This window comes from Microchirus variegatus (genome assembly GCF_963457635.1).
Source record: "Microchirus variegatus genome assembly, chromosome: 4".
Classification (NCBI taxonomy): Eukaryota; Metazoa; Chordata; class Actinopteri; order Pleuronectiformes; family Soleidae; genus Microchirus; species Microchirus variegatus.
In genome coordinates, this window is record NC_139805.1 from 14,348,405 (window position 1) to 14,373,657 (window position 25,253).

General features: G+C 39.4%; 1 protein-coding gene across 1 annotated transcript in view; it reads left to right on the plus strand.

The window, feature by feature from the left end:
• The window catches only part of pex5la (peroxisomal biogenesis factor 5-like a), a gene marked incomplete at both ends in the record, with an annotated part of 70,279 nt that overhangs the window by 23,409 nt on the left and 21,617 nt on the right, over nt 1-25,253 (plus strand). Inside the window, 5 exons of the mRNA XM_083888444.1 lie at nt 8,662-8,766; nt 18,573-18,684; nt 23,385-23,600; nt 24,364-24,487; nt 25,081-25,174. Of these exons, the coding sequence (XP_083744570.1) occupies nt 8,662-8,766; nt 18,573-18,684; nt 23,385-23,600; nt 24,364-24,487; nt 25,081-25,174 (651 nt within the window). The remainder of the gene's footprint in view (nt 1-8,661; nt 8,767-18,572; nt 18,685-23,384; nt 23,601-24,363; nt 24,488-25,080; nt 25,175-25,253) is intronic.

A 25,253-nucleotide genomic window follows, 5' to 3' on the forward strand; every position in this document is an offset into this window, starting at 1 on the left:
TTGTGATTGAGAAATTTCAGCCCTTGAGTTCTGCCTGTGACTTGTCCTCCCCTATTCCAGATTACATTATGCATTTGGGCTTTGGCTTTGTCCTAGAGATCTTCAGAGGACTGGCATTTGTAAATGTATTACCCGATACACAGTGATGTGTTGAAATTTATTAGGTATTTGTGCCGTTGTTTCCACAATTTCTATTTACCAAAACGTTCAGTTCTTAACCAAATATGTGGCTCTGAAATCTTGTGAGGAGATCTTGCAGCTGTGATTATGTGTGCTGTTGGTAGACCACATACCACACACACATATACAGTAAATCCATACACACACAGAGAGAGAACATAACTCCACACAGACAGGCTTAGACCGGGATACGAACCAACAACTTTCTTGCTGTTTTTGGGCCACAACGCTAAACACTTCTATTCAACCACATTTCCCATCACCACTCTAACAATAGCTGTTGTCACATCTGTCGAGACTGAAATCTTCATTCAATAAATCTCATGTCTCAACAGCTGCTTCAGTTACATCAACAAAGACGGGGAATTTGTCAGGGACTCGGGTTAATCAGAATCTTACATTTCCCTTATGACAGTCATAATCTTTTATTGTTGTATCAGGATGTAGTTTAGCAGATGACTCACATTTGTTTTGGACTATTTGGAAGCTGATTATGACATGACTCCCTGATAAAGAGCTAATGACAAGGCGGCACAATATTTTAAATCTAGCTTTAATTATTTGACAGTTCACCACAGGACTAGATGCCTGTTCGTTGACTGACGTGACCATAAAAAAAACATCCTCAGATGCTGTGTATCCCTTTAAAGCTTTATCTTCTTCCTCTGTCAGACTCAGCAGACACGAGGAGACTACAAGGGAAGAAATGAGTCATCTCTTGCTAAAAAGAGAACAAACCATATTACTTGGTTCTGTAGTACCTGATAGTGAAGCTGTCTCCAGAGAAAATATACAGATTCAGGTTGAAGGAGAGGGAAGAAGGGCAGTGAGACAGTAAACACAGCACAGTGGGTCCTGAGAGTGTGCAAGCGAGTGAATAAGGGCTTGTAAATGTGAATAACATGATGCTGATGGAAGTGTTGCATTATATAAGAGCAGCGCACCATTAAATGCCATATTACCAATGGTTTGCTCATTTAAAGAGACATACATGACAGTTTAATTTATTTTAAATCCTATTATCTTCTCCATACATCCTCACATGTATTGTACATACAGTCAGACCGCAGATCTCTGTGTAAAGTATACATTCTCCTGTTAGTAGCTTGATTTATGCATCAATGTTAATACATGCAGTTATAATAACAAATGGGAATGCATTATCCACTACTCGCAGTGATTAGCCATGCACATGTGAATGCTCAGCAGAATCCTTGTGTTTTTGTAATGTTCATCTGTCATAAGCATTTTGAGAGGTTACCTGAACACCAAGCTGTCTATAATCAATATTGCGGACCACTTCTTACACCAAAGTCCACACTTCCTGATTCACTTCAACCGCCAGTATTTTCAGTGACAGCACTGTCCAGTGTGCATACATATTAATGTGCCAAACATACATCCTGAGGTGTAGGATGCCACTGGTCCCCAGACTCCGGTCCTTCCTTGTACATCCTAAGTTGAGATTGACATGCTTTTTTACATGCTCTGTGATCCTCTATTAATGTTTTATGAGCAGCAGCCTGTGTTTCATGGTCATGTTTCAACATGAGCCTATAGCCTCCATAGGGATTACATAAACATTACCCCCATCTGAGTTGGAAGGTTTAGTATGAGTCGTGTTGTGGTCTGTAGAACGGGTGATTTTTTTTTAATGGGATGCACATTTCTGGCTATGAATGTGAATTTTCTATAGAAAAGGATGAAGGAGCTCCTAAACGATTTGCCTCCAAAATACAGGCATCCTTGTGTGTGTTTATTGGTCTCCTGGATGCAAAGACACAATCCAGTTCAGTGTGAACAGATGCATTCTTTTGTGAAATCATTTTCAAAATTAAGGAAATCCCCATCTCTTCTAATGGGTAAAATTATAAGAAATCATATCTCTGTCCAAACTCATTGGATTTCAACACATTTGGTATGTGTATGCAGAATCTCAACTCAACTCAACTCTATTTATAGAGCGCTTTAGGCAGCTATAGCTGGTACAAACTGCTTAACAGTACAATAAATAAAACATGGCACATAAAACAGGAGACAAAATAAAAACAATACAACTATAAAACCGTAACAATCTTCAGTATGCTAGGTTTCATCTGGATCTGATCCAAATTACAGATTTAAAGGGAACAACCATTCCGATGCATATATCTCAGCAAGATCATTCATCTCATGCATTGTGTCACACTTATGATGGTAATAGCTATAAGCAGGTAAAATACAGAAAGTCCTCTGGATACAGTGGATAAAAATGTAAACATTTTATAGTAACTAAGCAACCATATTTAAATCTAGAACGTACATTCCACATTCCCTATTTTCTTACTGGGAAGTCGGCAAACGTAGTTTTCACACATGCAAAAGAATGTGGCCACATGTGTTCTCAAAACCACATCTGATGCATCCAGGATGAATTAGACCTGGGCTTAGCATCCACTTGTAATTGGATCACACTGGAAAGATGTTAATACCAAGCCTGAACTTTAACTGCCCCAAAAGCTGATAGTCATGTGGTGATATGAGGCCAACTTGACCTGAGTAATCAAACTCAGAAAGTATTTGGCTTGGGTTGAAGCCTGAAATCTGTAGTAGTTAAATGCTACAGATGCAAAAATATGGCCACTGAAGCCTCTTTTGTTGAGTGAGGGATTTAAAGTATCACAGAGGCTTAAATGCTTACAGACCTGTCTGTCACAGTACTCTGGCAGACAGTCCTGACTGGCAAATACTTTTACACAGATTACCAGCTAAGCACAGCAGTCTGTGAGGGGAAATCAGTACAAATAGAATAAGCTGATTCACGCTAACACTTTAAAGCTGAAGTGATTATGAGGCGTCTAGCGAAATAAATTAGAGTGATGTTCTCATATTTGGCTTTATATAGAATGTGATTCAACGTGGCAGCCATACACAGCACCCTTTGAGAAAATCAGCTATTAAATATATTATTTCCACAGCTTCAAAAATAGTGTCACATCACTTGGCTCCATGTGTTTATCATACAGGCATGAGACAGAGCGTCTATTCCCTCATCTCAGTGAGAAAGCAATTAGAAATGCCCGACTATTCCTTTAACTTTAACGGCAACAATGACGCAATGTATCATCAATATGAAACACTTTGCTTGATTGTTTCTAAAAGAAATCCTTATTAAAATAATTTCACACTTTGATTATCTGTACAAATGTGATAAATATGACACGCACACAAGACATAATTTTATTTAACACACTATGATTAGATCAGTGGCCTGCACTTTTGTTGTGGAGAAACAAAGGCATGTCATGGTTGTAATTATGTGGACTTAGACTAGAATAAGTACAATTGTGCAGTGACCTGAATCTGAATTTGCCTTTTTACAGTTTTTGGGCTTCAGGAGTTAGATCATGTCTAGTGCTACGACATGTTTATTAGGCTGGCAATGACTTAATGTCACATTTTTCAAGTCTTTATCAGCCACTTTGAGGACATGAGAGGGTTATAAATGTATCCCCTGGAGACACGCCATGGTGTGGGCGGGGTGTCGTTATTTGTACTAGAGCATAAATTTCACTCAGCTACAGATTTTTTTTTAAATCAGAAGATGATTTATGTTGGCAATCATCAAAAAAAATCTCTTGTCTTTGACATAGCACTGCTGCAAAGACAGTGCGGGCTGCTGCAATCGAGACAGAGATTTATGAGAAGCCGTAAACACGGCGGATTCTATAAATTACTTTAAGACAACATCAGGTTGCAGTTTATGAATAGCTGCCAACATTACCCATTCATTATAAGAAGCAACCCCCATAAAGAGCATGAAAACAGTGTCAGAAAGTAAGCCGTCTCAGCTGAAATGGCAGCCATAAAATTTAAGACCTACGGCAACATTTATAGGTGTTAGCTTAGCTTATCCAGAGTATTACAGCTTATATGCTTTGATATCTGTAGTGCTAATGATCCTATAACACTCAGCCTCAGTGTGTGTGTGTGTGAGAGAGTACATTTAGATGGGTTACCTCTGTAGGAACTTTTCTGGCATAAACACTGACCTTGTCAGGACCAATAGTTCTTATGGGGATCAAAACCTGGTCCTAATGAGGCAGAACCAAATTTCTGTGATTTATAAGATAAGATTTGAATTGTCAGCGTAGGCATTAACTGGTAATGGTCAAGGTCAGGGATAATGGGGTTATAGTTATAGTGTATTTAAACTGAACAGGTAATTACATCTGTACAGATGATCCATCTCAAACAACAAAGGCATGCATTATTGCCCAGACTAATGATAAGTAAAATTACATTCGTAATGCAGCACTACTTTCACATTTTCCTCTGTAGCATCCATGGGACAGTAATGAAATAATCTATAGTGGATTTCATGTGTCATTGCATCTACACCAGGAAGCCTCTTGGAGATTAAATACTGCCAGGACATGGCTGGCCCCCACACTGTCGGTCATTTTGTTCTCTGGTGTCAAACAAGATTCTGGTGAAAGTTTGAATGAAGTAAAACAGAATTTCCACAGTACAATTTCTGTACACAAAAGCCTTTGACAAAGACAGAGAACACCATTTGACATAAAAAGCCATTTTTATTTTCCTGTTTGGTAGTAGTGTGTTGTATTTTATAAGTGATGTGTCAGCTTGTCAGACAGTCTGCAGGCTGTGAAGATGTGACAAAGGTAGGCAGGAAGTACTCATGGTCTTTATACTGTTTGTGTATGTGACAACACTTATTCTAGGAAAAAGCAGCAAGCTTCTGTTTTCTGGGTTATGTTAGGTCTGGGTCGTTGAAACATCGCAGTAGGTGTGAAACGGTCAGTGGAACAATAAGTGAAGGTCTCTGAGGTTCGCAGGTAAGGTCTCATAGCAATGTCACATATATAATTATATACCTAGGCAAAAAGCATAGACAGCATAGAAACAGTAAGAACATAATGCAAGATAAAATATTTCCATTACACTAGATAAAATATATAAATAATGGCCTCACAGTGGTTTCCCATGATACATTTTATATTAACTTAGTTTTCTGATGATGTGGTGTGTGAATGTCCTCTAATGTCCTCTCTTAAAATCCCACAAAGGAAACATTGAGTAAACACAAAGCTGGTTTATATGGCCCCCCAAAAAAAGTTTTTCACGACAAAATGGTAAATTGTGTAGATTTCAATAATACAATAAAGTGTCAGTTAAAGGTGCATTATGTAATAAATCTAAAGCAACTGGCCATAAAGTCCTCCTAATATGTCACAGAGACTCAGGAATAATGTTCATATATTATTGCATTAAAAAACATATTTTGCAGACTGCAAATCATGTTTATGTTTTGAAATCATGTTGTGGCATGTGGCGCCACCTATCGCCGTCTACCAATCTTTGCAGTCAGTAGAGTCTCAGCTGGTTGCTCGGCAGTCTCAGCTGCCGAGCAACCACGGGTTGCCAGTTACGTCAGAAAACAAAACCTAAAAGACCTCTGTATTTTGACCGTTTTTGGCCACATTCTTACATATGGCACCTTTAAGCAAATATTGATTTTTGACACTAGTTGTTTCTCCTCAAACGAGTCAGAATTTTAAACCAGGTGATGTTTTGTGCCCAAGTCTGTAGAGGGCCAAAAATATCACCTGGTCAGAAAGACACTTTCTTATTTTTAAAAACATATTTTTAGCTATATTTTTAGAAGTTCTTAAATTGACGAAGCAGACAATTATTGGTTTCTTAGATGACGGATTCCTCATTATAAATAGCTGACTGTAGGCAGTGACTCTGGAGGCAGCAATTTAGAAGAAAGACAAACAGTCTTCAGTGAGACTCTATTGAGTCAGAATAAAGCATTCTCAGTGTTTCTTTCACACACACACACACACACACACACGTTCAGGCTGAAGCAACATTGCATAACCTTTACTCATCTTCTCAACAAACCCTCTCCAGATTTACATCAGTGCCTGTAAAACTCACCTCTTAGATTAACTTTCCAGAAAAAGCCTTAATTTGGAAGCTGGGATGATGAAATTAAAATGTCTGAGCCTGGAGATATAATTAACATTTAAGTCCTCTGCCACCACCAACAACTATGATTTCAAGATACCATTTGGAACAGGCCACTGTAAATCTCATCTGTTGTGAATAATTAATATCTTGTCACACATGTGATGCTGCTCTGTTAGTGGAGTTAACAATTTGAGACATTTAAATCAGAGGTTGCCAATTCTTAGATATTGTGCTGTGTTTGCCAGGAAAAAAAAAAGTTGTAATACGTAATCAAACTTCTCAGCAGCTGCCCACTCTGCCAAGCGCTGCCGACACATTTATAAAAAATAATAGAAAATTACGAGCCAGTTTGGGGGAAAAAAATTGACCCAAAACAAGCGAGCAGCCTGGCACAGACTGTGAGCCAGCACAAACTGACTGTGTGCCTGGTGGAAAATATCTTTGGCACTGTTATCTCCCACAATACCTGCATATGCGGCATAGAAAGAACATTCAGCACTGCTCAACTGGCTTCATCTGCCATTCAAGAAGAAAAAAAAACAAAAAACGAACAAATGTTTATGCTGAGCTTTTCTGATTCATCCTTGGCCGCGTGAAGCCACTTTGCTTCTGGCAGCGTTTTAGCAAAACATGTTGTTCATTTATACAGAGCAAGTCGAAGCCACACGGAGTGAGCTCAGGTGGCTTTGGGGAGTTTATTAGAAAACATTAGGCTTTTCAAGGGAACTCTGGGCACATGCATTTTTCTGGCAAGTGGAAAAAGCTTAAGAAATGCAGCCAAAAGGGTTTCCAGGTTGGTCTGAATGTCCTGTCTAAACTTGAGGCTTCACACAAAATGGATGTGACAAAGAACAGTCTTCTCTCTCTCTATCGCTCCCCCTGCTCAGCAAATTTTAATTACAGAAGGACCATGGCTGAGATGAAATATGTGGTCTCCTGTGACAGTGGTCATTCTGTTACATCCATTCATCTTCAGATGATTAATAGAGTGTGTTATGTACAGTCTTGTGGCCGTGGGTAAACTGTGAAGTGAGTGAATCTGTGAGTGAAAGGCAGTGGATTCTGCAGTCCAGCATTTGTCATAAAGTTGAGGTGAAATGAATGACAAGATAGGCTGGTCACATTGATTTGACCTGTTATATAAACAAACTTTACTGCTACGCAATGTGGCTGTGCCACTTATTGTGTTAGCTCTGAGGGTCTGTGGTTGGTGGATGCAGGGCGCAAACATAGTTTACAAAAGTTTTGCAGAAATTTAATCAAAATAAAACAAAATAAAGGAGGCAAAAACAGGCCAAAGGCAGGAGGAGAGGATTAAGACAAAAACAGGAACAACAAAAAAACAAATACCTTAAACACTTGGAACAGGAACATGAACATAGGGATAAGGGAACCAAAACAGATCCAAGCATAACACAACAGATGAACCAACCGAGAGAGGGGGAGCACAGAGACGAGAGCTCCGGGCATCGTGTGACTCAGTTTGTCTACACTGTCATGTTTGGAGGAAATGTTTCTGCACTAGTGCTGGATTTAAGCCATCGGAGTTTGCTGCAGTTTAAATCCACGGAGATAGAGTAATATAGTTCAAAAACATATCTGACCCTGAATCCGTGGTGATTTTCACACGTCTAGACCACAGTATTCCAACATGTTCAACGTCCCCTCATTTACAGAACAGAGTTTAGCTGGATTCTCAAAAAATTAAAACATGTTTGACTGTCTTGCTGATTTGAGTCTTTACCCCTCACACACTAACACTAACAACACCAGCCATGTCGACTGTCCCCAACCAGTGCTGACTGGTGCAGACTCTGCCCAGCAGTGAATTGTGGGTAAAAAATGTTGTTGTGTGTCCCCAGCTAAAGACACAGGTGGTATCAGGGCGGGGCAGAGAATGACAGTGGAGGGAAAACTGAAACTAATCAACTAATCAAGAAATTATATTATTATGTTTTGTTTGAAAAATTGCAGTAGACCCTCCTAAAAAGCTCCTGTCCTCAGTGATAACAAGTGAAGAAAGATCTGGGCTCAGCAGATTTTAGATAGATTGTTCTCCTTTATTCTCTCATGATGTTGCTACATAAATACAAGTGACGAATAGTCCTAGAGCATCTTCTGTCCTAGAACTTACCCTACCCCCTCCCCTATCTCCTTCTGCACTTGTTGATGTTAAATGTAAGCTAGTGTAGGAAGTGAAACAGTAAATTATACGGTCTGCATAGTGTGCTCTGTGACATAGTCCTGTCCTACTGCCGTGGCCAACCATGCTCATCATTGTTTACAATTAACTGTCTACATTGTGCAGTGACCCTCGTCTCATCACCATAGTCTTGTGAAAATGTCTCAAGTTGATGTTTTGTCGTGGGACAGCACCACACACTTTAGTATGTCCATCGTCATAAGATAAAGTCTGTTCTATAAGATGCCCTGGACAAAAAAAAAAAACACTGAGTTGACCAACTGTCCTGACACAAGTCATTGTTGATTTCACTGTTGTAGGGGAAAGACTCTAGGGCTGCAGATAAGACTGTTGCCATGGTCCTGAAGGAGATACCAAGTAAGGCGTCATCAGAAGGGAAGCCCCTCCTCACTGTGACTACCAAGGTGGGCAGAACCATTTCAGAAACCTCCCCACCCTCCCTCCCTGCCTCCAAGTGGAACGTCCTCCTTTGCTGATCATACTGAAACAATAGCAAAGCTTTCAGTGTCCCATGACTGACCTCCACTGTCTTACTTAAGCTTTATGACTGCTGTATCCAACAGTGACGCAACAGTTATTTAATTTCCAGCTGCTCTATGGGGTATAAAACCCTTCTACAGCGTCACTCCATTTACAACAACAGTGAATAATGCTCTGGTGATCAAGACACAGCCTCAAATTGCTGCAGTTATCAATTATCTTTTTTTAATTAGTCTTTGAACGATTTGTAGCCCACTTGTACTCACCATATCTTGTAAGTGTAGAACTGTATGAGGGTTAATTAAGCAGAGGTTAACATGAATTCCTAATCATGTCAGAAAAAAAGCAAAAAACAACAACTTGAAAAGCTTTTACACCTCATAAGCAGCTAATCGTCAGCACAAAGAGTGAATTACTACATTTCTAAAAATGTCATACCACAAAGCATGACACCGAGCTAAGATCTCAGTCTATGAAATACTGCAGCAAATGACTGTGCTCGCTTTTTTCTTTTCTTTTGCTGATGTTAGAGCAGTTTTCTTGCTCTGTCATTGATTGCTTTTTCTTTTTTATACTCTCTCTCTCCGTTTGTGCGTGTGTGTGTGTCTTCTTATATCTGTCTGTGTTTGAATATCCTGTAGCATGCTTTATACAAGTTTGTCTGCTTTAATAAGTTGTCACACAACTGAGGTAAATTTACTACTAAAGTGGATTTGATAAGTTTTTATATTTCAATATAATACAAAAATCAATAATTATCTATTAATAAAACAAATCCCCTTCTAAATGTATATACTCGGAGGTGAACAGACACCACTGACAAAAACAAACTGACACAAATGTCACTGTTACTTCTCTGACAATTAATTTTTACTGCTGTGAAAAATAATATAAACTTTCTTCACATTTTTCCACACCATGACCACCAATGGTTAGAGGGACACCAGTAGCACTTCTTCTGCCACATTTTTTTATGTCACTGCTGTGTTTGAACCATGTGGGATTTCACTGAGATTGAACATTCTCTAGCTCATGGGACTCAAAATAATGAGTCTCATTTTGTTTAAAATACACACAGAGACCTGCTCATGCACTGATATCTCCATCTAGCACAGAATGTACCAGACATGTTTAACATTATATTACAATTAAAATGATTTATCAAATAAAAAATATCTGACCATTTATCTTTAAAATGGATTAAAATGGATGCTATGATGTGTGGCACTAAATTCAGTGTGTGTCATATAGATATGTCCTACTGAGATACAGCAGAACAACATATTTGACAACATTATATCTCTAAAATGAAGCCTCCGGCCCTGTTTTACATTTTGTGAAATTGGTTTGGGCCACATGGCAGAGAAGTGGCTAGCAATGTTGCCTCACAGCAAGAAGGCCACTGACTAAGGGTGGCGTGTGTGTTTTCTCTGTGTTCTCCGGTTTCCTCCCACAGTCCAAAAACATGCAGAGATCAATTGGACACTCTAAAACAGTAGTCTCAGACACGTGGCCCACGGGACGATATTTTGTGGCCCCCCACTTGATATCAAAGTTTAATGTAAGTGCAGCCCGCAGTGATGATAAGGAAGAATGGCGCAAGTGTATGCGGCCCAGCCTCACCCAGACTCTAACTTGTGGGGCCCCCAGGCAAATTGAGTTTGAGACCCCTGCTCTAAATTGACTGTCGGTGTGAAAATGAGAGTGAAAGGTTGTTTGTCTCTGTATGGTGACCCTGTGTTGAACTGGTGACCTGTCCAGGGTGTTTTTTAAGTATTAAATATTTCATGTCTGAACAGAGTACAGCAATCATCAGGAGAAAAAAAGCACTTTCTCTCTCATGAATTCCATCTTAATTTGTAGAGTTATATGACGACAAGGTCATAACTCACATCAATGACTTTCAGGGACAGTGAATACAAAACTGAAATAACCGCAGTGTCAAAGCAACCACTAAATATGGTTTTCACATGACCAGATATTAGTGTTGACTGGAGCCATCTCTGGTGGCTGAGGTGGCTGCAGTTCGAGAGGCACCACGTCCCAGTTTGATGTCACTTAGTCAGTGACAGAGGCTAAGTGACAGACTGTGGCTCCTCACGCCATATGTCAAGTCCAGTCAGGTCTATTTGTAAAGTGCAATATGTCTCAATGGGCTTTACAGAGTCAACTTTACAAACTCCCTGAAAAGATCAGGAAAACATGGAAACCAGTGAAAAATGGTGGGGGAAAGGATGCAGCGTTAATTCACTGTCACTGAATATGGCCCTCACTTGACAACCACAGATAAACTGAATGCTAGAGTAAAAGAGCTGCACATAATGAAACATAAAACCAAAGGGAACTTGGGGATGATATTACTTCATGTGACACTGATTTCCTGCTCAAAGGATATGTCTTGTGATATTCTATATCTTTCTTGCTGCAAAAAAAGGAAAAAGAAAATCCATGAAAAACCAACAGTATTAGCTGTATAGCTGAAGCCTTACATGTCTCATTCCTCTCAGCCAAAGACCTAATTTGTCATCAAAGAAGAAAAAACTAGTCACATTGTACTGGGTGACACAATAATTTCGTCACAATAAAAGAACTAGAAAAGCACTCGGAGAGCGCAGACCTCCGCCAAGACAGCTCAGTGCCTACAAAATACACCCTGTTATAACCAGTGATAGCGTCTACGGATCACGGCCAACATTTAATCACTTGTTCCTGGTTTCATTGCGGACATTTCCTGAAAATTTCAACCAAATCTGTGACTTTTCGAGTTATGTTGCTAACTAACAAACAGACAAACAAACTCCTGCGAAAACATATACCTCCTTAAGAAAAAACCTAACTTCACTAACACTTGTGTGTAGTTGAGAAACACCGGTACTAAAAACATACCTATGGGTCGCATTCAGGGGTTTGCCAAAATTATCCATAGTTATGTTTCAGATGGAGGACGGGTTTGCTCGCTTTACTAGCGCCATGTAGCTGTTGTGCTTCTTGCCATGCCTCCATCAGTCATTATATAATGTGCATCAGCTACTGTTTGCAGTATAGGAATGTTGCCGCCAACGTGATATCTAAACACAGAGGGAGTCATGTGGAGGTGACAGGCTTAATATATTTTGTGTGAACTCATTTGGCAATGGTTTAAACGTACCGAAGAATATATTGTTCTAGAATTTCATCATACCTTTTTAGAGGTAAATAATTGTGACCTGCTTTAAAAGACGAATGTCTTTAGAGTAAAAAGGCTTTGGACCATGTGCTACAGACAGGTCAACACAGAGAAACAGAATACTATAATCATGATGATTTTTCATGTTCATTGTAAGATAACACAGAATAAAACTAATCTTGCACCGCACAATTAAATGACTATTTAATCTTAAAGTTAGCAGCATAAGACTAAATGTTAAGCCCTTTATGATGACTCATACAATACCCAGTGAACTCCAGTGTGCAGGCCCGTGGGAATACAAACATGGAACAGCTCATTGCCACCAGCATTAACAACTCTTACTCCTGTAAAATGTATAACAGAAGCTTTGAGGATTAGTGATAATAAATCATTATGTTCCTAATTATAAAATATACAAATGCAGAAGCTTGCATGCGATTTAATTCTTGATCACAACATGCAAACTTCACAAACCTTGGCTGTAATTATTCCTTCAGACAATCCCTAACATACGCTCCAGGATGTATCTAACAACAGCTTATACTTCTTTGATATTTTGAACCCATGTTTCCCTCTGTCAACTGTTTTTACCTCCTCCTGTCCTCCACTGCCCTCAAGGTGCTGACGAGATTAACTTGAATGCTGTTCCCTTGACAGCATCTTCTAAGAGACCTCTTGGAATCAAGCCCAAGTGGCACAATTAACTCAAGTTTTCCATTACGTAATTTTAGATTACTTGTTAAAGTACTTGTAAACAAATTGTCAAAGTGTTTTTCACTGAAGAGAACGAAAAAGGTATAACTTGAGGTGTACAAAGAACAGAAAGCAGACAGCAAGGGGAAATGGCAACCTCATTGTAGTGAGATTAATGGGCAAACAGAAAGCTTTTCTCTTGGGTTAAGAGTGAACCTATAATTGGCATTTGTATGCCACTTACCACCGAAAAGCCTGACGCATTTCCCAGATGAATGAGGTAGATCTACTGTCCCCATTTTCTGGATGATTGGAAGAGGAAAATGCCGAGGTCTCCTTTTTTCAAACCCATTATTTAAAATTGGCCCCCACGGCAATCACAGGAAGTGCTTAGAAGAAAATCTACAATCGCTTATGGTTCGCTGCAGATAGCACAGTGTCCAGGCGAACTGTATGTGCAGACACGACCATGATCTTCACAGTCATGAATCAATGTGAAGGCGTAAGCGATCAAAACTAACTGAAATGTGAGCTTTAAAGAAACTCAACATACAAATCCGACTGACTGTGTTCTTATTGTTAGACATGACCTACAACAGTTACAGTTTTATTTATTTTATAACAGCCACACTCCTGTGAGGTCACTGACACATACAGAACTATTGCTAGACCCTAACATCACGATGTTAAGATTAGAGAATTTACCAGACTAAAATGTTCACCATCTTAGTTTAGCAAGTTACAACGCAAGCATTTGATCATTTCAGATAATCTGAAATAAAATTGTAGGTGAATTATCCATCAGTGCAAATAATCAGTTAATAGAAATAGAATTTCAGCCCTACCTAGTTATTAATCACTTCAACTGTCAGTGCACTGTGTTTGCATATTTGGGTGCATACCAATCATTTTCAGTTGTTTGCATGTTTGGCCAAAACAATGATAGTAAAAGTATATTATTTAGTTTGAGGAAAGGATTTCTTCAGTAACGCAGTGAAACAGGGGAAGTTCATTTCAGGGTCAGGTATTTTTACATAAACTCTTACATGAATTCTGAACAAGGAAAGAGGATTATGTAAATCTGAAATGCTATAATAGTGTTTTTATTTATAGCATATACATTACCAGTCAAAAGTTTGTCAAACTTGACTGCGAGCACACAATGACTAGCTATTGGTCTACAGACTTCCCTCACAAAATCCATACACTCCTTGTCACTGAAATGTGCGGCCAGCGCTGACTTCGTTTCTGAGAGAGATCTCTGCAGCGGCTCTCATAATTCAAACACTCTGGTCAGCGATCTCCCTCAGGATGCGTCAAGACTGAGTCATAGACGGATGTAACGGAGGGAATCTGGTAATTTTTCAAAATAAAACATTGTTCAGACCCTGATAATAAATAAAACGGAAATAATGTTATTTTTATTCAAGTTATTTATTCTTTCTGTGCGGCCCGGTACCAGACGACCCACGGACCGGTACCAGTCCGCGACCCGGTGGTTGGGGACCGCTGCCATAGACAACAGGAATATGAACATCACATAAGACAATCGGTCATCCATGATAAACAGCTGATTCTTAATAAACTATTGACACGTTCTAATCATGTTCTAGCGCACGTTAAGTATTGAAATGTAACAGTGCACATTTGATGACAGTTCAGTGGAATCTGAGCTTCCCTTACTGTCTTAGAGAAATTGGCCCTGATAAACACAAGCTAAAAGAGGTGATTTCTACCTACATAGAGTTTGAGCGGACTATACATATACATCATAATTAAAGGAGCATAACTTGCTTTAGATGACACAGTTCTGCTGGTAATGTGTTTATAGTGAAAGGAAGCATCTATTGTACTTATCCCGCTGGCAAGTGTAACTGATTTAACAGTAGTGAAACCTTCAGTCAGACTCAATTACAGTTTTTCTTGAACAAGCACATAAATCATTCAATAGATTTGACCTTTAACAACATAGTCCACCACGGTGGACTCCCATTTTTATGATTTGTGGCTAGAGTCCAGAATTGGTGCAGAATGCATGAGCTGGCAGCAGCAGAGGGTGAAATCAGGTTACTTCACACTGTGCAACTTCCCATGATACAAAAACTTTATTCTGACACCAGGAAAAGCACAGACTCTAATTATCTGTGCCAGGTCAGCATTTTTGCTGCACAGCACAGACTCTCAGTCAACAAAGTAATGACCCTTCTCTGGGTATTATTTGTTTGCATAAACTTATGAGTTTCTTTTTTTTTCCTCTCTCGTAGTGCAGCAAGGAAGTAAATAATTCATAATATTCAGCTCGTTTTCTTTGGACCCATTTAAACAGCTTAAAAATACTCTTAATATCGTGACACTTTATGACCACATTAATTTCTAAAAAATCAGTTATAAACAGAAATTATATAGAAATTCATTCCAGACAACAATATATAGTGCATATATAAATCAAAACATGATAGTAAGTGTTTGTCTGGCAAGTGATTCCCTGGATTGCAGCTCCCTGATGGGATGAGCAGGTCCTGCAGGTGGGCTGGGAGTGGTCATACAGTGGGGAAATGGTGTTGTTTATTACAGCTGTCATACAATATGTTTCATTAACACATGCATTCATCGACAAAGCATTAAAGGACTGGGGTACCCCTGAGCAAGTGGCTGCCAGCATCCTCTACTAGCTTCTAGTAGAGGATGGGTTAAATGCAGAGAAAGAATTTCCCCTGTGGGACTGATAAAGGACTAATTTGATTAATTAATTTGAAGACCCGGTCATCATCCCATCCAAAAGCAACATTTTCGCTAGTGAAGTAAGAGTATAACTGAAAACACAGAGAAGCTCCCACAAAAAGTTCCAGAAGTGAATTTGACCTCAGAGGGCATAAAAACTTCTTAGCCCCGTCTTCCCCTGCACTACTGCTGTGTAAACACAAATGATCACAAAGACCAAACAGAGTCAGAAAAACAATGTCAACAACAGCAAAAATCACCAGAAGTTATGCACGATATTACTTTTTAAAGAAGTATTTATGACAGTAACACTGCTGGAAAAAGTGATGAGGATGTTGGCAGCCACTGATGTTAGGGAAGTTCGTCCTGTCCTTGCCAAATCAGACCATTCCAAAGCCACAGGGAAAAACTGGATGTACTTTGAATGTGTGAGTGTGCTGCACAGTGTAGATATGCCATGGAGACAACATTAATATGAAGCATATGGCAGGTTTTCACAGTCCACTCAATGCTCTGTAATTAAACTTTTAGCACCTTCATTAAAATTCTGTTTGCGAGCACATCCTAGAGAGCAACAATGGAAATGTTTTCCTTTTTATTTACATGTTACACAGGCTGACAACAGCAGTTTCTGTGGCTCAAACCTCCAAATTATAACAGTGGTTGACAGATTTCTGACCAGCTGCACCCGGTGTGTAATAGCTTCAGGCTATCAATAATGAAGCAGAAAAGTCCTGTTCTGCAGCTGCACTGGCAAGCCTGCAAATTGGTGCATCATGGGCATGGTAAATATAATTTTCCATGAATTGGAAGGTGTTATAAGCAATCATTGTAAAGCATTTGCCTTCCAGGAGACATTGATTGGGTTTTTCTGACTGGTTCTCTTTTTGGTGATTACGGTATCATTGCATGCACTGGAGCAGGAAGAACACTCAGGTGTGGTTTGTAGAAAGCAATAGTTGTTTACTGATTAAAAGCAACAGCAGCAAAAAGGTTTAGTACAAAGGCATGCAGTCAGAATAAGCAAAAGGCACACAAATCACAAGTCTAGGGGTCATACACTGGACACTAATCATGAAAAAGGCTGTAACTGAACAGACAAACTGACCGATTAGGGAATACTGCAGGTGTGGCTAATCGAGCACAGGTGAAAGAATTCAAGCTGGTGGGTGTGGAGGAATGACAGAAAGTAAACTGATCTGCAACAAGAGAGGAATGTTAAGCTGTGTATCCTTCATGGCCGACAATTTTCCAGAAGTCTTTGTGTGCCAGCGTCGGAGCAATAAGGGCGACGCTAATGCACCTTTCAGCTGTTTTAAAAACATTTTAATTTATTCTTTTGTAAACCACACAACATGACGCAAATGTTTCAGGCTTGTGTCAAAATATGTGCATCCACTGTCTCTTTAGCCCCGGCTATTGCTTTAGTTATTTACCAGGATCTGGTGTACCCTGCTTTTTTTTCTTTCTTTTTTTTTTTTACTTGTACGCTTTTTCATCTCCAATCATCCTCTTCTGACTAACTTCCCCCGCCCATCAGTGACATGAAAACTGGCTCATTCAAAGTCGAGGAGAGTAGAGGGCAGAGTGGATGGAGGACGTTGTGGAGAGTAGAGAGCTGATTGTGTGCGTCACATTGATTGAGTAGAGGGAAGAGAAAAGTCCTCAACTCAAAATGGCTACGTCGCCTGCAGTGCTCCCTCTCCACTCCTTCTCCACTCCTCTCACTCACAGCTACCTGCACACTTCTTGGCACTTTTCAAAATCAGGCATTGGGTGGAGTTAGTCTCAGATCAGGGGGTTTGGTTATGCTTCAAATTTGAGACTGCTGTCTCACTCATTTCTTGCTACACCAATGCTGCATCACACAGCTGCTGCTGCTGCCGCCACCATCCCAGCCTCCACCTTTATAGATCAGAGGCGGAAAACGTAAAAATATTGTCCAATATCTTGCCTGTGCTTGCTCTTGTATAGGGAATTTCATTAGCTTCGCTAATTCTTGGCCGATCAAGGGAGCATCTAAAGAGCAGAGTCATCAGAGCAAAGTGTGACTGTATTTCCATTTGTCACATTAAGTGGTTTATTTCACACATTCTTGACTGAATTTATTTTGGATTGATAGATTACGCTTGCTTGCTTCACAGTGGTTGTGATCAGACGTAAGTGCGATGTCCATGTCCAAAGACAACATCCATTATTCTGTTTCATCTGTTCATCCTTTGCTTGTTTAAATTGTCGAGTGTTTTAATTTGTGTCCTTTTTTGTTGCCTGCCTGTTAAGTGTGATTACTGCTGACTGCACAAATTCTTCAATCCTATTCTATCCTATCTTATGCACCTTATTCCCATGGAACATGATATCTTGCATACGGGCACAGATTCTGACACATCCTGCCACTGAAGCCAAACCAGCGTAACTGGACACTAATCAACGAGAGCAACTGTGAAATTTAACATGTAGGAACATCATGTGTTATTATGCCTTCTTCTACACTGCATTTTGCAGTGTAACACCAAAAGACAATTTAGTACCAGTTCTGATTAGAACAGGATACAATTGGGATTGAATTTAACTCAGTAAGTGTTAACATATCATTAAGAGTTAAATATCAGTAGTTAAGTTGCTGCTTTACTGTGTGGAAATATCCAACTAGAACAATGCAATTCAACAGTGTCTGTCCTGAAATAATAGTGAATAAGGAATTCATTTTACTACACTGCTACAGACAATGAAGCTGTGGACAATCCTTAAGGTGTTTCAGTAGTTACACAGCAGTAAGGTCAGTTGAGAAGAAGGGTGTGGGAGACAGGCTTATTTGATTTAATGCAAATAAAGAGCCAAGCGAGAGCTTTAGTGTTCCACATCACCAAGCCTGTGTTTCACTTTCAACACTGGGTGATTTACAAACTGCAGGATGCTGATGAATTACAGGAACAGTGTGTTCCTGCAGCTGCCCATAGGAATAAGGTGGATCCTATTCTATTCTTTCTGTATTAATAAGATCATTTATGTGCTGCAAACAAGCTGAAATGTGTCTTATCTTCCTGAATGAAGGACAGATAGTTGTCTAGTGCAGGTCACGAGCCAGGACCAGAGGTTGTGATGTTGGTTTCACAGAAATATGGTCTTGTCTCCTCATCCTTACAGCTGGTCAGTGAGCAACAAGAAAGCCGTCCACTCCTGAGCCCTTCCATCGACGATTTCCTCTGTGAAACAAAGTGTGATAGGCTTTCCCGCCCAGTGACTTCTAACACAGCAGGTACTGTACAGTGATTTTCTTAGTCTGCAAAAAAGTTAAGTATTTTAAGTTATGTGTTTAGTGGAAACATGTTTCGTTTGCTGATAAATGTATGTCTGTGTATTGTTTGAGCTCTGAATTGTACATATGTTGTTGCCACTGGACCTCCTCACTCGTTTATATTCAAGTAAGTTTCCATGGTTACGGTCCTCTTTGTCTCTTTTGAGCAAAACAACAACAACACTGTGAATGGTATGTTTTGTGCTTCAGGGGACCATGCGCAGTCAGCACATATAGTTCACACAGACCCAAACCGAAGGCGTGCTTGCGTTCATCGTCGTAGGGTCTGTGCGATCCAACGTGGAAAAGGGCGGATGACAAAATGTAGGTCATTGTTCTTTGTCAAAATGTGGAATTTGGACACTTCCACTGCAGTGTGCAGAGAAACAGCTCTCTGACACCATACTGTGGCAGTTAATGAGGCACATGAATGACACATTGCATGCTGCTTCCTGAAGTGAAGTAACATAATTAAACATTTATGTGCACGATCATTAATAGAAAATGCTACATCAGTTGTAATGGAGGCTCTTTCTTGTTTCCTGTTTATCAGCAAATGAGATACTGTGGCTCCAGATCCTTTCTGGCTCTGTTGTCGCTCGCTCTTTCAGTTTAGTACAACTTTCACCAACAATTCAAAACATTTCAACCGAGTACCGAGGAAAAACTGTGAAGACAGTTTTCTGTCCACAATTCACTGTCATTTCTGGTCACTGTAGCTTCTGTCACAGCCTCTGTCCTCACTTTGCCAAAATGTCCCCACTCTGTATGGTTTATATGATTTTATATGATTATACTTGCTGGTTTTGCATTCTTTGTGTGGACTCTGGACATAATGCATGCCTTGCTCCTTACCCTAACCTTACCCATCACAACTAAATGCAGTTGCAGTTGCATGAACCAGCCAACATGTCCTCACAAGGTCAAAATGTCCTCACAAAGATGGGTTTGCTTGACAATTGGTCCACACAACTTATTCAAGACATGTAGACACACACAGGCTCTACAGGAGTCAGTGAATCAGGTGAAGCTGAAAAAAAAAAAAGGAGGAAAAAAGATCTCCTTTGTCTGCACTCAAGTTTGTTTTTGTTTTGCCAAAAGCAAACCGTTAACCGAACGATAAAACCACAACTTGTCATGTTTGAAAACTGTAATTTCCATGACAATAGTCACTAAAACAGAATTTTCACCAAACAAAAAAGAAAAAATTATCAACAAAAATGGAGATGTATTTGTATTCACTGGACATATCAAGAACAGTGGGTAGATCGTATCTATTTTTTTCCAGCTGCTTCAATGAAACTATCGCTGAAGAAGAAAGACGTGCTATCAAGCATCAAAGTGTATTAAACCATATAGAAAGCAGTCTCCGTTTAATTGATGTATTTATTTGAGGAAGGCTGCCGTCACCTCATTAATCCACACACATCCGATGTTTTCATTTGCGTCTTTTGTCTCCCTAGTGGAGTGACAAGTATGTCAGGTGTTTCATATTCATCAAGACTTGACGAATATTAACTGTTTACTGTAAACACACAAGAGGACGATCCTGACATCAGTGGAGAACATGTGAAATGTGTATGCCAATGAATATATTCATCATATTGATAAAAGTCTACTGGGTCAAAGTAGGTGTTAAGAAATGCAGAGTGTCACCTTGGTTTCCACACGACTGGGACTTAGATCACGGAGCTGTATCGTCTTTGGAATTTATGATTTGCAGAGGGCGACTGCATAGCTGACGTGTCGTTGTCATACTGGCCACTGAATGTGTTGATTCAAGCGGATAAAGTGTGGAGGAACGATCTGTGTCCCCCAAAACCTCCTGCTGCTATCGCTTTATATGACATAGGCCCAATATAACCAGTCATGTCAGTCTCATCCTTACATCCATCCTTGTTTTGAGTCACTGCAGAAAATTAATTATACTGTAAAGGAGTAAATTTATGAATGATTGCATGTCAAAAAAGGAGGCTCTACAGTCATTGTGCTCTACTTTTCCTGTCTCAGTAAACAATTTTGTTATTCTCAGTATTTCGCTGTAGATGCCTACATGTGTGGGTGCACCTCACTAATGCTAGACTGAAATAATTGCTGTTGGAGGCATTCAGTTATTTTTATTTTTCTGGTTTCACAAATATGTTGTTCCATTTCTGTTGTGAAAGCAAACATGTCACTAATCATTTATTTATTTATTATGAGGACACTATGATTTCCAAGGAAACTTACCAGGATATGAATCTATAATCCTGTCTAAGATTTATTTAACATAATAACACAGTTTACATGTCGTCTAAATCTTTACTTAGTTTCCTCCTACAGTCTAAGAACGTGGCGCTTATGCGTCTGTCAGTCTGTTTTCTCACTGTGATCGACCGACTCCAGCACTGAATAAAACTAAACAGGAATTAGCAAGCAAACGAAAATCAATAATGAATGATGAGTACCAGCTTAAATATGCTAATCCACATGGGACCTACACCATGCTCTCTCTCTCTGCTGTGCAACTGTACTTTTTTTTGTTTTGTTATGTCATGAGATCATTACCCTTATTAACAAAATAGTCCCCATCTCTTACCAACGTCCCATCATATCACTCTGCATAGACTTCCACTCATTTGGTCCGCCTAAACACAACATTATCTCGAACTCCAAATAAACCAGTTAATGTTAAACCTTAACCAAACCACAAATTACACCTTAGCCCAAACAAAATCAGAAATGAGGTTCTGCCTCATTACCAGGACCAGGTTTTGGTCTCCATTAGGACTTCTGGTCTTGCAAGGTCAGTGTTTATGCCAGAAAAACAAATGTGTGCGTGTAAAAATGCATGTACATGCACACAAAGAAACACTACACACACCATAGGATAAACCTTTTAAAACTCTTCCCCTTACACACACACTCAAATCTCTTTTTTTCTTTTCTCCAACACAGTGGTTCAGTAAACATAAGAATAAAAATACATCAGTTGTCACCACTTCACTCTTTAAAGCTGATTCATGTAAAGAGCTTATAGTAATATTTGTCTTTCAAAACTGTACTAAATTTAGAATTGTTAAAAAATGTTTATGGTCTTGTGATGTACTGTATGTCGTTCCCTCATTCTCACGACACCAGGTTTTAGTCGTGCACAACGCTCGCATTCACATGACTGATTGCTCAGTATCAGCCCAGAGGCCAAAACACACCAACACATAATACATCAACTAAATTTACAGCTTACAAGTAGTGAGGTATCAGGTTGATGGGGAAACGTAAGTATTTGTCTTCCTCGTCTCATCATTTCAAGAAGACTCAAGGGTGCAGAAACAATTTTGGAATCATTGCATTTTCATGAGCACGAACAGCTTGTGTCCTTTTTTTTTTGACTCTTCAGGTAATCTTTCTCACAAAAGTGTCTTCCTTGATTTCCAATTATACTTTTGTTCCACAGAGCACAAGGCATAGGAGACGAGCATACTCTGTAATTATGCAGACATTTCAGTCAACAAATCCTCTCAGTTGGTTGTCAGTAGTAGTAGCACACCAATTATTCAGGACTCTTTCTGTATTTGTGAACCTGTATTGCACAGCAGATACAGTCAGGATACTAAGACACTTTGCAGGTCCCTAAATAATCAATATAAATGTTTTACTGTTTTACAGCTCAAATCCAACAGCCAGATAGCAATCATACATAGCAAGCTTGCTACACTACACTTGCTATATAAACTGGATTTAGGATGTATAATGATATTTCTTTAACACTAAACATTAATTTAATTTTAAAACAGAATAAGAGTAGATGTAGCCAACATATGACAATAGATACCAAATAAAGCATAAACGTAATGCATCATCCCTAACCTTAACTATAACAGTTAATGACTAACTTTATTTAGTTTATTTATAAACTGTAAATTAACCTCTTCAATGGAGAAGACGGAAAATACCATTATCTTTGAGCTCGACTAGATCTCATTGTCTGTTGACATCTTCTCTGAGCTGATGAGATGATTTACAGGAGCTTTTCTGTATGAAGTTTGCATGCTCTCACCATGTGCGACCAGATTAGGTTGACTGGACATATTCTGGATCGACTGTGGGCGTGGGTATGGGAGTGGAACATACAGAGACAAACCTCTGTGTGTTGGCCCAGCGATGGACTGGTGACGTCTCCAGGTTGAACCCTGCCTTTCACCCTGGGTCTGTTGGGATTGGTTCCAAACTGTGGGCACAAGTATATTTAGATTCTCTGAAAAGAGCAGCATCACATTTTGTGAATGCCCACTCAGGGGGGCAACATCGTGACAGTTTAAGTTTCCTTGACAGCTCAGCTCTCTGTGTCACTGCAGATGTAGATCAAAATGAACCACGCAGTACAATAAGTGAAACCTGATGCTCTGTCTTATTACAATGACAAAGAAATGCTGGGGTTTGAGGGCAAATCTTTTCACCTCTGTCTCCAAAGCCAAAAAATCCAAAAACATGTGCTACTCCTTTAATTTTTTGAACATAGTTCAGTGAAACCGCTAAAGCCATATAACACATATTTGATAATATTAAGCAAAAATTAAATAATGCAGTGTAATTTTCCCAAAGTTTTGTTGAATGTGCTCAATCAGACTTGATCTACATTTATGAAGAGAGAAGCTGACTGTGTGTTATCTCCCTCCCAGTTCTGTCTTCAACACTGGACCTGCTGGACCTCAGTGAACCCAGCGAGAGGAGGAACAGTAAGGACAGGAAGAGTCTGCTATCATCGCAGGGAGACGGACAGAAGAACAACCCACACAGGAAGAAAACAGACGAGACGGAGCTGATCCAGGTGGACGTTGAACATACAAGACCAATGAGAATCCCAGAGAGAGCGTCGATTGACTTGGGAAGAGGAGGTCTGCAAGATTTTTATAATATTCCCATAAATCACAAACAACCTCTCAAAGTGCAATGAACAAAATGTCCTTTTAGGAAGATTCAAAGGCCAAGTTACCTGATTTAGGAGAACAGAGAAGAAAAGACACATAACTTCTGAGGTTTCATTTAAAAAAAAGTAACTTAATGTAAAATCCTTAATACATTTATTTGGCATTGGAGAAGGATAAGCATGGAGAAAATGTGACTATTGAAATATTTCACCCTGCTTTATCACCGCATCCACCTCCCTCAGTTTCTTCAAAACTTAAGTCTCACAACTCACTTCCAACAACAAAGACAGATCAAGACAGTTCACTGGAATGAAAGGGATCATTTAAAAAGAACACTAAGAGGAAACAGCCAATTACTTCAGTGTTTGTCAGTTGAAAAGGTTGAAGTCTAAAGTGAGAACTAATTAGGCAGAGTTTGTCACGTGTAGTGAATAATTCATGTCAGTGAGACGGACTATAACTCGGCTGCAAAATGTTTTTAGAGCTCTGAGCTGATTTTCTTGATTCAAAATAGCCGCAGCACTATTTGACCTCAGGTTTTGTTCCCGTCACAACACAGTTGTCACAGGGAAAACAGGTTAAAAGGTTTGGGTTTTATCGTCAAAACACAACTAGTTATCTTATTTTTAGAAAAAATAAATAAAAAATCCACTCCACTATGAGTATTCATCCAACTGAACAAACACGGATAGTTAATATTTATGATTTTTGATTTCATTTCTGTCACTAGTGACCATTGTTTCACCGTTGGATAAATGGGAAGAGTTGAACCCAAGCACAGAGAGAAATGGAAACAGAAAATGGAAGCTGGAAAGACGGCGGTCATCCAAAAATTCATCCAATGAATTTCTGTGGTAGGTATTACAGTATTACTGTATTATAGTGTTACTGTATCCTTCCCAGGCAGCAGTGGTACAATCTATCAACCAGTGAAAGCATTGTCAAATTAGTTCATACAATGCTGATTAATCCAATCAAATCAAGCCCTCAATTAAAGTTGAAGAAGGGAAAAATAACTAAATAAAGACAGACGGTCTTTGTTAACTTACCGACAAAAGCAAAACTTTTCCCAACTTGTCACTGGGTTAGGGTTAGCGTTAGGGGTTAGGGTTAAATGGATGATTTTTTGTTTGCTATAACCATAATCAAAGTTGCCATGTGCAGATGTGAATTTAGAAAAGTGTGCAGAGAACATTAACAAAACATTGTAAAATGGGTTTTGAAGAATCATCCAATATGAACTTTGTTTTGTTAGGTTTCTGTTAAGAAATGGCACCAGATTTTGAGGAAGGGGCTCTTGAAAAATGACATGAATGTGCCCCATGAGGCTAAAGAGGCAATGGTTTCAAAGAAGAGAAATATTAAGGCTTGTATAGTAAATGTATCTTTCTACCAGGATGAGTTGAATGCATTATGACTAATCCAACCTTCACACCTTCTCCTTCAGGAGCATTGACTGTAAAACTCCGTTAGAGTCATCAAACAAAAGCTCCTTGGAATCAAACACTAAAGTGGAGCTGGAGTCTGCCCTAGCATCTCAAGTAAGTGCTCAGTATGACGGCAGCAGGCAGTCATCATTATTGCATGCCCCTGATTGCATTTAGAGTGAGTAAGTGACAA